This window comes from Oryx dammah, unplaced genomic scaffold (genome assembly GCF_014754425.2).
Source record: "Oryx dammah isolate SB20612 unplaced genomic scaffold, SCBI_Odam_1.1 HiC_scaffold_13, whole genome shotgun sequence".
NCBI classification, from domain to species: domain Eukaryota; kingdom Metazoa; phylum Chordata; class Mammalia; order Artiodactyla; family Bovidae; genus Oryx; species Oryx dammah.
Genome location: NW_024070197.1, coordinates 39,283,077 through 39,296,329, shown reverse-complemented (window position 1 = coordinate 39,296,329; position 13,253 = coordinate 39,283,077). Strand labels below are relative to the sequence as shown.

The following is a 13,253-nucleotide window of genomic DNA, read 5'->3' as shown; positions in this document are numbered from 1 at the left end:
GGCCACTCAGCGCTGCCATCGCATGGCCGTAGGCGGCGTGCCCGCTTCCAAGATGGCGGCGACGGTGGCCTTTTCTGGCGCCCTACGCCGGGCGGGCTGGAGGCTCCTTCAGCTGCGGTGCCTGCCCGGTGAGGGGGCGGCCGAGCCCGGGAGAGGGGAGGGAAGGGGTCGGGTTGGGGGAACCGACCTGGTCTGGGTGAGGGGCTGAAGAAGCCTCGGGGCGGCTCGAGAGCAAGGTGAGGTGAAGGGCATAACGGCCCGCGCGGGCGCCCCGGGCTTGAAGTGGTCGCCTGGCTGGCTTCTGACCACGTTCTCGACCTGTGAGGAGCAAGAGCATCAGGGAAGGGCCTGTCATTCCCATTTCACGGAGTTGACGGAGCCTGAGAGAGGGCTGTGGGTGCCCAAGATCACACAGCTCGTCCGTTGCAGACTGGCACACTCGCCCAAGTTTCTTGACTCCGTTGTCAAATCCCTGGGCCCTGATCACAGGAAACAGCCACAGAGAGCCCCTTGTCTATTAATATTTTTTCCTAAGTCAGTCATTTCCCCACCACTTCAGTAATTCTTCAATATCTACGTATCACCTTTGCCGCCATATAGTCAGTAGTTTTGTTTATATACATCTGATTTTATAAAAATATGACCTTCATATCTCTACCATAAATGGAAAACAAATGTCACTTCCCATAAGTAAATTATGTATTAACATATATAAGTATATAACTGATGAAATAATGTTCTTTTGTATTCTGTTGCTAACTCGCTTCAGTCGTGTCCGACTCTGTGCGACCCCACAGATGGCAGCTCACCAGGCTCCCCTGTCCCTGGGATTCTCCAGGCAAGAACACTGAAGTGGGTTGCCATTTCCTTCTCCAATGCATGAAAGTGAAAAGTGAAAATGAAGTCGCTCAGTCGTGTCCAACTCCTAGCGACCCCATGGACTGCAGCCCACCAGGCTCCTCCGTCCATGGGATTTCCAGGCAAGAGTACTGGAGTGGGTTGCCATTGCCTTCTCCGGTATTCTCCTGTAGTCCACCTGAAATCTCCTGGACTGCAGTGGTTCTGCAATTGCTTTGGGATCTCCCAGACCCTTTTCAAAGTTTTATGAATATTTATTCCATTTTTTTCTGTGCATATACTAAAATAATTGATATTTTCACCCATCCCATGCTGTGTTTCTCTTAAAAATCATTGTTTTCTGAGTTGGTCCATAGATTTTTTTTTTTTTCTTTAGTGAGTGCTGTTTTATACATAACTCCAAACTATATTCAGTAGAAGTACAAATAACGCCTGTGACCCAGAAAATCTCCTAGATATTTACCCAACAGAAATGAAGGCATATGTCCGCAACAAGATTTGAACAAGTATGTTCATAGCACCTTTATTTATAATAGCCAACACAGAAACAGCCCAACAGAATAGTATTTCTTAATGGAATACTACTGAGCAGTAAAAAAGTAACAACCTACTGACCTACACAAAAATATGAATGAATCTAAAAGATATTCTGGGGAAAAAAAAAGTCTTATACATACACAGAATCTACGGTATGATTCTATATAGATGAAATTCTCAGACAGGCAAGACTAGAGTGAAAAATTTGAAACAGGTGAATATAAATGTCACCTCAATAAAAGAAAAGTAAAAATTTTTAACTAGTTAAGGATGTGTGTGCTGAAATGTTTAGAAAGAAAGAATACTGAAGTCTGTGACAAATGGCATCAAGAAATAGATTAATGTAGGATGAGTGTGATGGATAGCTGTGTAGAACTTAGGTAGTGGATATATAGGCATTCATGCCACAGTTCTTTCCACTTGTCTGTGTGTTTGAACTTTTTTGTATAAATGCTGGGAAAGAAAAAAGTAGTATTAGCCTTTCCTTAGTGAATACAGTACTGTACCTTTTAAAAGTAAAGTAAATGGGACTGTTGCAATATTGCAGATGAGAAAACAGACACCCCATAAACACTAGGGAATCGGTACTCAGACCTAATTTCTAGTCCAGTGCTCTTGCTATGATATATAAATATGTAACATTTTTAAGTCACTTTCATTTTTTGTTTGAGCCTCACAGCATTCTCATTGAGTAAATAGAGATTATTTCTCTTAATTTGCGTATTTTAAAGTCATGCTCTTTGTCCATTAACCTAACAAATGATGGAAACATGCCTAGAAGACAGATGTTCTCCTGGTTTATGCGTTTGCCACCACATCATGTCAGAAGGTTCCCAGTTTACCTAAGATTTTTGTCTAGGATCCAGCACTTGGTTCTGGCTTTCCTCTGCTTTTCTTCCATCCCTCCTACCACTCTGGGTCTCCAAGGGTCTGCTTTTGAGTCAAAGAGTGTCCTTGACTGATCAGCTCAGTTTCTGTTTCAGTGTCCCGCTGCCGACCAGCCCTGGCACCACGTGCGTTCCATGCTTCAGCTATGCAGCTAAGATCTTCGGATCAGCAGAAGAATCAACCCCCGCCCTCTTCTCAGCAACAGTCTGAGGCGCAGGGTGCAGAGGAACCCAATCCAGAGGCTCTGCGTTCACCCCCCAGGTAGGCATCAGAACACCTATCCACCCATTTTGTCCACTTTAAGTGCCTGGGTGAATCTGTGCTTCTCCTTCCTTTCTCCTCTCCACCCTCTTCACACCTTTCATCATTTTCAAAACTATCTTTGGAAAGAACTTGTTTATTTTATGAAAATGGTGCCCATACATTCTAAAATGTTCTGAACAATACAAAGACGTTCACAAAAATAAAACAAAAAAATTACCACAAATCACAAACCAAGGAATAACTCTGCTAACGTTTTTGTGATTATCCTTTTAGATGTTTCTCTAAGCAAGTTTCATATATAGCGCTGTGTATATTATAAATGATTAATTACACTGTATACTATACCTGTTGTTCCAGAGCCTGTTTTTTCATTCAGCAGGACATCTTTAATGTCTTTTCACAGATTGTATGATTTTAATGGTTGTCTAATATTCCACCAAATGGCAGTACCAAAATTTATTTGACCTTTTATTGATGGATATTTAGAGTTCACTCACATCACAAAAAATGGTGTGATCAAGTGTGTGATTTTATCAGCAGTGGGAGCACTGTCAAAGTTACGCACCTTTTGAATTTTGTTCACATCTGTGGGGCGAAATTGCCTGGCAGAAAGGAGATAATTTCCGTCTCCATTAGATATGTTCTGTTTACTTAATCCTGCCCATGAGAATCTCCTCTAGCTCTGTTCCCAGTTGGTTTTCTGGTTTCTCAGTGAATGTCCTCTTCACTTCAGTTCAGAGGGTCTTCTTTGTGCCAGGCCCTGTGAATAATGTCACCATTGCCCCTGTCCTCATGGATTACAGTTTGGTGCAAATCTAGATAAAGAAACAGTGCCATGAGGCTATAGACTGGGATAGCCAGGGTTCTGGGAGAGCGTGTCCCTTCCTGTCGTGTGACCTCCTTGCTCACTGGTTCCTTTCTCTCGGTGACTCTTTGGGAGGTGAGGGGTGATGTGATTTTTGCCCTGTTGGCACTCACACACTGATGCTGACACATAAGTAAGTGTCCTCCCGACATGCGCTGAGAGGAGGCACGGCGCCTGTGGTTTCTGGCCAGGCACATTTTGTGTCGCTCGGCAGGAGGCGGTGAGAGGAGGAGTGAGGACTCTGTGGCCCTGTCTGTCTCAGGTACACCGACCAGGGCGGGGAGGAGGAGGAGGACTACGAGAGTGAGGAGCAGCTGCAGCACCGCATCCTGACCGCAGCCCTGGAGTTCGTGCCCGCCCACGGGTGGACGGCAGAGGCCATCGCAGAAGGAGCCCAGGTGTGTATGGGTGTGGGCAGGGCAGCCTGACCAGGATCAGCCAGGAGGGAGTCAAACTGGCCGGAGCAGAGGGCCTCACACTTTCTTCCAGCCCAGCTCAGAGTCCCAGAACCCCTCACTGCTATCAGATACTCTGGGTTCGCTTGTTTTTCCTTTGTAGAGTAGAAATGGCTTTATTTTTAGATTATTTTTTAATATAAAAAGAATATACCATGCATTTGGATCTTGGGAGTTAGGTTCTAAAGGCAGATCATAGGTAGTGAGATGGAAGAGATCTGAGCTGAGTGAGGCTGGGGAAGGGTCAGTTGAGGCCAAATCAGACAAGATCCAAAGGTCACGTTGAAGAGTTACAATGTCTTTTGTCCTAAGAATAATTGGAGATAAGTGCTCAGTCCCCATGGACCGTAGCCACCAGGCTTTTCTGTCCCTGGAATTCTCTAGGCAAGAATTCTGGAGTGGGCTGCCATTTCCTGCTCCAGGGGCTCTTCCCAGCAGAGATCAAACCTGCATCTCCTGCATTTGGCAGGTGGATTTTTTCCACTAGCCCCACCTGGAGAGACAGAAGTTATGGGATTAAATTTAACATTTCAAAAATCATCATTTTGGCTGCTGGATGAAAGAAAGATTAGAGGCAGAGCGAGTCACTGGGGCCTGCTGCCAGTCATGCAGGAGAGAGGAGGGCTTTCTGACCTAGAGCAGTGCAGTAAACATGGAGACGGGTGGTAGAATGACATAGGAGGGAGTGACAGAGTTGCCTGTCGGTTTGCATGTGTGGGTACGTGGCCGTGCCGTTTTCTAAGATTAGGGCCCCTGAAGAGGCCCAAGTTGAGGGAAGGATCGTGGGTACAGTCCTGAGCTTTGTTGTGTCTGAGGGATCTTTGGGTCAGCCAGTGGGAAACCTCAAGCATACAGGCCTGAAACTGGAGGAGCTGCCTGGACTAGAGTATATGGATGTGATCGGTAAACCAGGGACGTGAGTAAGATTGCCTCGGGTGGCACGAGTGTGAGTGTGCCAGGAGTATCATGTGAAAAGAGAGAGGAGTCTAGGTTCTCGGGGACCGCTGACATTGAAGGGTGGGTGAAGCAGTTCAGTCGCTCAGTCGTGTCCAACTCTTTGCGACCCCATGAATCGCAGCACGCCAGGCCTCCCTGTCCATCACCAACTCCCGGAGTTCACTCAGACTCACGTCCATCGAGTCCGTGATGCCATCCAGCCATCTCATCCTCTGTCGTCCCCTTCTCCTCCTGCCCCCAATCCCTCCCAGCATCAGAGTCTTTTCCAATAAGTCAACTCTTCGCATGAGGTGGCCAAAGTACTGGAGTTTCAGCTTCAGCATCATTCCCTGCAAAGAAATCCCAGGGTTGAGCTCCTTCAGAATGGACTGGTTGGATCTCCTTGCAGTCCAAGGGACTTTCAAGAGTCTTCTCCAACACCACAGTTCAAAAGTACCAATTCTTCGGTGCTCAGCTTTGTTCACAGTCCAACTCTCACATCCATACATGACCACTGGAAAAACCATAGCCTTGACTAGCAGGGTGGAGTGGCAAAGGAGACTGAGGTGGAGGAGCCTGGCTCTGGAGGCCAAGCAGCAACATGTGGACGGAGCTACTAGACATCGGTGACTGCAGTAGCAGCCGTTGGAGGGGAGTACAGGTCAGCAGTAACGGCGTGGGTTGAGGAGTGAGTGGAGGGTAAGGAAATGAAGAGGCATGTGGCTGGGAGAGGTAGAGGAGAGCTGGTGTACGAGCTAGTGTACGAGCCAGGGAAGTGGGATGGAAGTTGGAGCCAGAGGATGCAGAAACACGGGTGATGGTAAAGATACAGGAGAAATGGCAAAATTAAAAATGTGAGGTTCCTTGAAGGCAAGACTTACAAAGTCCAGAAAACAGGTGGAAAGACAGGCCTTCGATGTATTAGAGGCAAAGCTGGAGAAGACAGCTGCAGATTTCATTTCTAGAAGAATCTTTTGGGTTTCCAGGGAATGGCTTCTGTTTTCTCTGAAGTAGGCGTGGTTGTCTCATGAACGTGAAGTTAGGAAAAAGTGGTAAGAGACAAAGATTTGGAGGTGGCAGGGGAGGTTTGAGAGAATCATTAGAGAAAGATGTAGCACCTGTAGAGAACAGAAATGTAACAGGACTGTTTGGGAAAATCTGATTCAACTGATTATTCTATGGTTACTTGGCTTCCCCCCACCCCCGACTCTGCATATCTCTGTTCATACGGCTGCATAATACCTGTTGTATTTACTTGCACTCAACTGATAAACATTTAGGTTGTTTCTAATTTTTTTTTAGTATTATAAACCTATGTGTATGACATAAGTATATTTCTGGTTGGTTTCTTCAGGACAGATTCTGAGAAGCGGAGTTGGTCTTTCAGGGAGTGTGTCAGTCAGAAGAAATCACTCGAATAGAGAGAATTTAACACGAAGCATTGTTAACTAGATGTGACATTGGTAACCAGGTAGCCAAAAGGATAAAGAGAACATTAAGGTATCCTCAAGGTAGCACCTACAGAGAATAACTCTCATCCTGTTCTCCTGCACTGGCAGGCAGATACTTTACCATTGTGCCACCAAGGAAGCCCAAAAAGTCTGGGTACTTCCGCCAGAAGAGAATTCCTTCCCGACTCCCAGTGGTGGGGATTTTTTAAGTCTTTTTGTTTCTTTCTGTCCTCCGTCCCTGCTGTCGTCAGGGTTCTTCCGACCGTAGCTTCTCAGTGACTGTTGTTTATCAGGAGTAATAAAAAGTCTCTGTGACTTTGTTAAATAACTCCTTAACAACTCAGTAATAAAAGTTTGTGGGTTTTTTGTTTTTTTTTTTTTAATAACTGAGAGACCTACTTTCCAAGAGATTTAGGTTAAGTGAGCTAGAAAGACAGCGCTTTTTCCAAGGCCCTTTTCACAGCAGTTACAATTCTAGGTTACAAGTGTTAGAACTCAACTCTGAACTGGCTCAAGCAAGACGCAGAGTGTTTCAGCTCATTTAATAACAGAAAAGTCTGAAAGTGGCTCTGGCTCAGCGTTCTTATCTTGTGCTGCTGGGAGCTGTCTCCATGGTGTATCTGCTTTGCTTTCCCCTCCGTGAGCTTCATTCTCAGCAGGGGCTTCCCATGAGTTGAGAGAGTCTCTCTTCCCTGTCGGTACTAGCAGAATTCCAGAGGCGGCCTTGTAGGACTAGATTTGGTCATGTGCATGTCCTAGAACTAGGTGCTGTGAACTCCACACGTGCAGGCTTGGATCCACTGCTTTGCATCACACCCGGGGGCCTGATGGAGTGTGGAGGGACGAGTGCTCAGCTGCTTCCAGATCACATGGACCAAGAATGAGGGGCAGGGGTGTCCCACTGAAAGCCAAGCTGCTGGTGCCAGGAGAAGAGGTGCTAGTGACGGACAGGCAGCCAGTGGCCACTGCACCAGCCCGCCACTTCCCTGTTTTCCCTCTCCCCCTCTGTAGTCCCTGGGTCTCTCCAGTGCAGCCGCCAGCATGTTTGGGAATGATGGCAGTGAGCTGATCCTGCATTTCGTGACCCAGTGCAATGCTCGGCTAACCCGTGTCCTGGAGGAGGAGCAGAAGCTGGTACAGCTGGGCCAGGCAGAGTAAGTCCCACAGCATCATTGCTCGGGGTAGCAGCTAAGGATGGGAGGACTCAGGCCCCACCAGCTGTCCCCAGGAGGCCAGTCCAAGCAGAGCCTGCAGAGTAGCGCTGAGCACCCCAGCTGCTCCGATGGGACGGAAATGGAGCTGCCTGTCTCGATCTAGCTGGTGGAACCATCCCTGCTAGAACCGAGTAGATGGGGTAGCACTGAGCCCAAGCCTTCGACCCAGAGACACTGTTTTCTTTTCTCTCGTCCAGGAAGAAGAAGACAGACAAGTTCCTGAGGGATGCTGTGGAAACCAGACTGAGAATGTTGATCCCGTACATTCAGCATTGGCCCCGGGTACACGGTCCACCCACATCCAGGCCCCAGGGTGACAGTGTGTTCATGTATATGATTCTTAGCACCTTCACGCGGAAGGTCTGGCACGATGTTCAGAAGTTAGCTTGCTAGTCTCCGCAGACCCAGGGATGCGTAGTGTACTGGTACACTAGGTGTCAGATTGAGGAGAGCCAAAGAGAGGGCCTTCTGAGCCGCCTGTGTCTCAGTTCCAGGAGATGTGAGTGGCCTGGTCCTAGATCATGTCCTGGTGGGCTGCTAGTGGCCCGAGTGTGTCACTGGGTTTTTGGTGAGGAGGGCTCCATGAAGGAGATTAGAAAAGTCAGAAGATTTTACTGACCATCATCATTAACAGGACTTTCGCATTGTAGATCTCAGGGGAGTGGGACTTCTTTTCAGTTTGTCAGTGTGACACTTAGAGAATTGGAGTGTTCATTGTAAGGGCTTTCCCCAACTTTTCTAAAGCTCCATTTTTCCTCCTCCTCTTTTCAAAGTGTGTCACAATGTGGGCCATTCTCGGTTAAGAAAGTCAATATATATCAGAACTGAGAGAACCCACAGATCAACTTGTATCCGCTGCCCAGCTGGGAGATGGTTGGGCACTTAATTTCAGCTGTGGGCCGGGTGTGAGGGAGTTCAGCCCAGAGTCAAGGCCCACCCCCTGCCCGTGCTCGCATGCTCGATTTCGTGGACTGACTCATTCCACCTTGCATTTAAAGCCGCACAAGTGCATGAAGTAGGCCTTGGTTGCCTTCTTATTAAGCATGTTTCCTCCTGGGCTATTTCAAGATAGCTTTCCAGCCAATTGGGGACGTCTCTCAAGGCCACAGCCAGTGGGTTTCAGAGTTGATAAAGTGACAACCCTTGGACTGTCTGGTGTTGATATCTGCTAATGGAGTCATCTCTGGGTTGTGCCACTGCTTATGTGAAAGGATTTTGAGGTCTCAGGTAACAGAAATCAGTTTGAGTTAGGGGAAAAAAAAAATGGAAGGAGTTTATCATGAGCAGGGCATGAAGGGCAGGAATGCTGCTGGGCTCCAGGATGGCCTAGAATCGGGGCTTAGCAACCTCACCCAGACTCCCCTTCTAGCCTTGCCTCTTTCTCCATGTTACAGAATGGGGGTGCCCTCCTCCATCCTTACTCAAAAATACCAGGCTGGACCTGGCTGTCTGCATTCCCAAGTTCACATGCCAGGGATTGCGGATCTGACTGGGCAGCAGAGGGGACTCTGCCCTGGCTCCCATAAGCTGTAGCTGGGAGGGAGCCTTAGACGCCAGGAGCTCACAGCTGTGGTTGGAGATGGTGTGTCTCAGAAGGAGGGCTGGGCGGGCCCCTTACTGTCTCTCCCGAGCAGTGAGGTGCTGTCATTACCGGTGTGCCAGTGCCCCTTGCTGTGTCGTCTCTCCCCAGGCCCTCGGCATCCTCATGCTCCCTCACAACATCCCACCCAGCCTGAGCCTGCTGACCAGCATGGTGGATGACATGTGGCATTACGCTGGGGACCAGTCCACGGACGTGAGTGCTCTCCTCAGGCCCGCAGAGGGTGGGGACGGCCGCATTAAGCATTTCCTCCAGAAGTTTGTGAAATTTCTTTGATCACACATCCCTTCAGGGGGACTCCAGAGTCATTCTCATCTTAGGAGGGAGAGTTTAACATATGAGGAGGGTCCCTCAACCAGCCACAGTAGCCTCTAGGTCATCTTCATTCAGGGACCAGTGCTATATCCACACATCAGTGCTCCTTCCCCCCAGAGTGTGACACACGGCATCAGAGGGCTGATTGGGCTGCCGTTTTATAATCATTTCCCCCTCAGTCTCCTAAAATTTAGATTCTGTGGCAGACTTCCTCAGTGTATGTCTTTTATGAGACTGATTTTTTTTTTTAAAAAAGGTTGCTGTAGAGACATTCTCTAAGACATTTTTTTTTAAGACATTGCTTTAAAAAGAAACTCCCTCCCTACACCCCATCTTGGCCTGCTTTGCTCAAAGATCAATAAGCCTCTAAACAGGCAGCCGGAAAGAATCTGACTTATTAATACTATCATATTTCTGGTAGAAAATTAAAAATGTATACACACGTATATATCTACACCTTCATAAAAGAAGTTAATATGCGATGGTACTTGGTGAGATCCAGGATGGGAGGCAGAGAGATGCTTCTACCACAGTTCTAACAAAGTGCTTTCATAAACTTCTCTCATATGGGAATATACCACCAACAGAGATGGTTGGAAAATGAAATTAGAAAGCCCAGAAATCAGGGAGGTAAAACAGGAAGCAGCCAAGCTAGTGCTCTGAAGAGCGATTGGCCAGGATAGCCACAGCCAGAAGTTGCTGAAAGACCTGAACTCTCAGCTCCTCCCAGGTGTTCCAGTCTGTCCCTGATGCTGCCTCAAGCCCTCACGTCACTGATGGATGACACAAGGTTTGGTCACAACTGCCTGATCACAGAGCCTCTCTGGAACTTAGACCCCAAGGACTGTAGCATGCCAGGGTCCTCTGTCCATGGAGTTCTCTAGGCAAGAATACTGGAGTGGATAGCCATTCCTTTCTGCAGGGAATCTTCCCTAACTGGGGATCAAATCTGGGTCTCCAGCATTGCAGGCAGATTCTTTACCATCTGAGCCACCAGGGAAGCCTGAAAATTACATGAGATCTTTGTAACCCCGTGGACTGTAGCCCTCCAGGCTCCCTGTGTCCACAGAATTCTCCAGGCAAGAATACTGAAGTGGATAGCCATACCCTTCTCCAGGGGATCTTCCCAACCTAAGAACTGAACCTGGGTCTCCTGTACTGCAGGAGCCACCAGGGAAATACCTAGATGTCCGGAGACTTGGGCTTTTCACTGGTGGGTTCAAAGCTGAGTGGATGTAGCAAAATCACGTGGGATGCTTAATAAACATCTAGATCCTGGCACTTAACTTCAGACCTGCTGACTGAGCTCTAAGAGGTTGGGCCCAGGAGCCTACATTTTCAATCTCCCAGGTGATTCTGACACCCAGCCTAGTTTGGGAACAGCCACATTGTCCAGAGGGCCACGTGTATCCGTGAGGGAAAGAGGAAATTAGGAAGGAGCCCAGGAGTGCCAGGGGCTTTGGGTAGGAATCACTCAGACTTCCCCCAGCCTGCAGCAACAGTGGTGACCTATCCCCCTGGATGGGTTTCTTTGCAGTTTAACTGGTACACCCGCCGAGCGGTGTTGGCTGGCATCTACAACACCACTGAGCTGGTGATGATGCAGGACTCCTCCCCAGACTTCGAGGACACCTGGCGCTTTCTGGAAAACCGAATCAGCGATGCAATGAACATGGGCCACACTGCCAAGCAGGTAGCTTGGGGCTCGGCATCTGGGAAGCTTCCTCACTAAGCGCTCTGTCCTCTTGGGCCAAACTTGTCACCTGTCTGCTCTCTTGCTCCCCTTGGGCCTCAGCTGACAGTCTCCGGGGCCTTCACGGGGAGCCTGACTGGTTCTTCCTCACCCCAGCCCTTCCCTAAGAGCCACATGTGGTCCCTTTGTTACTGTGTTATCTGCAGACTCTTCTTCCAGGACAAGGGCCCTCTTGATTCGACCTGTAGGGGCTAGTAAGCCTACAGATCAGACCTCCCTGTCTCACGTCTGAGCAGTGGTGGGGGCCTGAGAAAACCTGACTCTGACTCCTTCTAGGTCAAGTCCACCGGAGAGGCCCTGGTGCAAGGACTCATGGGCGCAGCAGTGACGGTGAGTACCGCCCAGCTCGTCCCTGCCCAGCTGGCTCCAGTCCCATGATCCTCACGCATGTCCCTCACCCCAAGTAGTTTTGTAGCCTTAAACTGGGGAAGCTAATCTTAGGACTGGCAGTGGTTCAGTCCCAATCTCTAGATTCCAAATATCTCACCTCTGTTTGTTACTGGCATGAAGACAAAACTTATGCCTGGGATCCTGGTACATTAGATCTCCGCATCATAGCCACACAGGCTGCCTTGGAAATCTGTCTTCGCCATTGGAGTCCTGGGGGCAGGGCCAGGTCTGATCACTCTCTGTTTCCATCCTCTTGTCAGCTCAAGAACCTGACAGGTCTAAACCAGCGCCGGTGAGCAAGAAGGGCTGTAAGCTAGAGTACCTGGAAGAAAATCCGTGGATATATTTAAAGGGCTTTGAAACGTACAAGGTGCCATCCATGGAACAGGGTGTCAACGAGAAAGTGCCGAAGGACTCTGCAACACTACCACAGCCTCCTGGGAACCACAGGGCACTGGGCAACACAGGTGTAGCCCAGGGTTGGGCCACTTCTTCAGTTCCTAATGCCAGGCCAGGCCTCCTGATGCCTTTTGGCACCACAGCTATGGGAATGAAAAACGCAGCACTCAAGCATTCAAATCATGGAAACCCAACACATCCCTATTGTGGTCTCTCAGGCACTTTGACCATGTCTTAACCTGCCTCTGAGGCCCCCAAGTCAGAGTCCGGATCTGAGGCCACCCCAGGTGGCAGCTCCCCCACAGCACAGCACAGGCCTGTGGGTTCCATGCTGCCCTTTCATGCTCCAGTGTCCTGAGTCGTTGCACCTGGAAACCCCCTGGGCAGGCTGCCTCACCTGAGACAGGTGCCTGCTGGTGCTCAGCCTGGCCAGAGGTGTGGTCCCAGGCCCTGTGTCATGTTAAAACAGCACTCATTGCAGGATTATTAGTGAACTTAGTCTGTAAAATATAATAAATATCTTTGAAGCAGTTTTCTGTTGTGTAGGGAATTTCCATACAGACCATGGCAGCTGTCTAAGACCCCAGAAGCAGAGAGCAGGGTTTCGGAGAAGGCTTGCAACTGGCAGCCAGGAGACCTGGTAGGGCCCCGGTGCTGTGTGACGCTGCTGGGCAGCTGTGACAGCTCTGCACCTGTGGGCCCAGGCCTCCCTTCAGTAAAATGGGGGTGACGGGTCTTTCCCCCTCGCGGTTAGCTTCTTCAGCTCCTCCTGCCCATCACTGACTATTTCCTTGACACGATGTTTAGCTTTACAAATTCTCTCAGCCTCTGTGCTGGCCGAGCCCCCTATTTAAGTCTGGTTAACTCTGTTGTGTAAGTCTGTCCAGGCTGCTGTGGTGAAATGTCTCACAGTTCTAGAAGCAGGAAGTCCAAGATCAAGGTGCCAGCTAACTTGATTCTTAGCACTTTCTTCCTGACACACATGGCCACCTTCTCCCTATATTCTCACACAACAGAGAGAGCATGCCAGTGTGCTCTGCTGTCTCTTCCTGTTTTTGTTAAAGCACTAATCTCCTCCTGAGAGTTCTATCCTCAGGACCTCATAAAGACCCCCTTTCCAAGTATCCTCACATGAGGAGTTGGGGCTTCACCATTTTGGTGCACGCAGCATCCAACAGCCATCTGTCTTCTGCTCTGTGGTCTCCTACCCGAGTGGACTGAATGACGACGGGAGTAATGGCTAGTGGGAATTTCCTGTCTCGCGCACATTCCTCTGGGCCCTTTCTGCACCTGATTCTTTTATCTTGACATCCTGTCAAGTTGCCCGC

At 49.0% G+C, this 13,253-nt stretch overlaps 1 protein-coding gene across 1 annotated transcript; it reads left to right on the top strand.

Annotated features, from left to right (window-relative positions):
• The first annotated feature begins 9 nt into the window (after window positions 1-9).
• COQ9 (coenzyme Q9) lies at window positions 10-12,452 on the top strand. Its single transcript, XM_040253909.1, has 9 exons — window positions 10-128; window positions 2,379-2,544; window positions 3,675-3,810; window positions 7,266-7,408; window positions 7,666-7,750; window positions 9,159-9,263; window positions 10,921-11,076; window positions 11,413-11,466; window positions 11,787-12,452. Exons 1-9 carry the CDS (start codon window positions 23-25, stop codon window positions 11,820-11,822), a joined length of 987 nt encoding a protein of 328 aa, XP_040109843.1. The 5' UTR covers window positions 10-22; the 3' UTR covers window positions 11,823-12,452.
• Window positions 12,453-13,253: the final 801 nt, after the last annotated feature.

Coding starts and splice junctions, on each gene's coding strand:
- COQ9 (XM_040253909.1), top strand. CDS start 23: ATGGCCGTAGGCGGCGTGCCCGCTTCCAAGATGGCGGCGACGGTGGCC. Junction 129..2,378: donor TCAGCTGCGGTGCCTGCCCG/GTGAGGGGGCGG, acceptor TTTCTGTTTCAG/TGTCCCGCTGCCGACCAGCC. Junction 9,264..10,920: donor CTGGGGACCAGTCCACGGAC/GTGAGTGCTCTC, acceptor GTTTCTTTGCAG/TTTAACTGGTACACCCGCCG.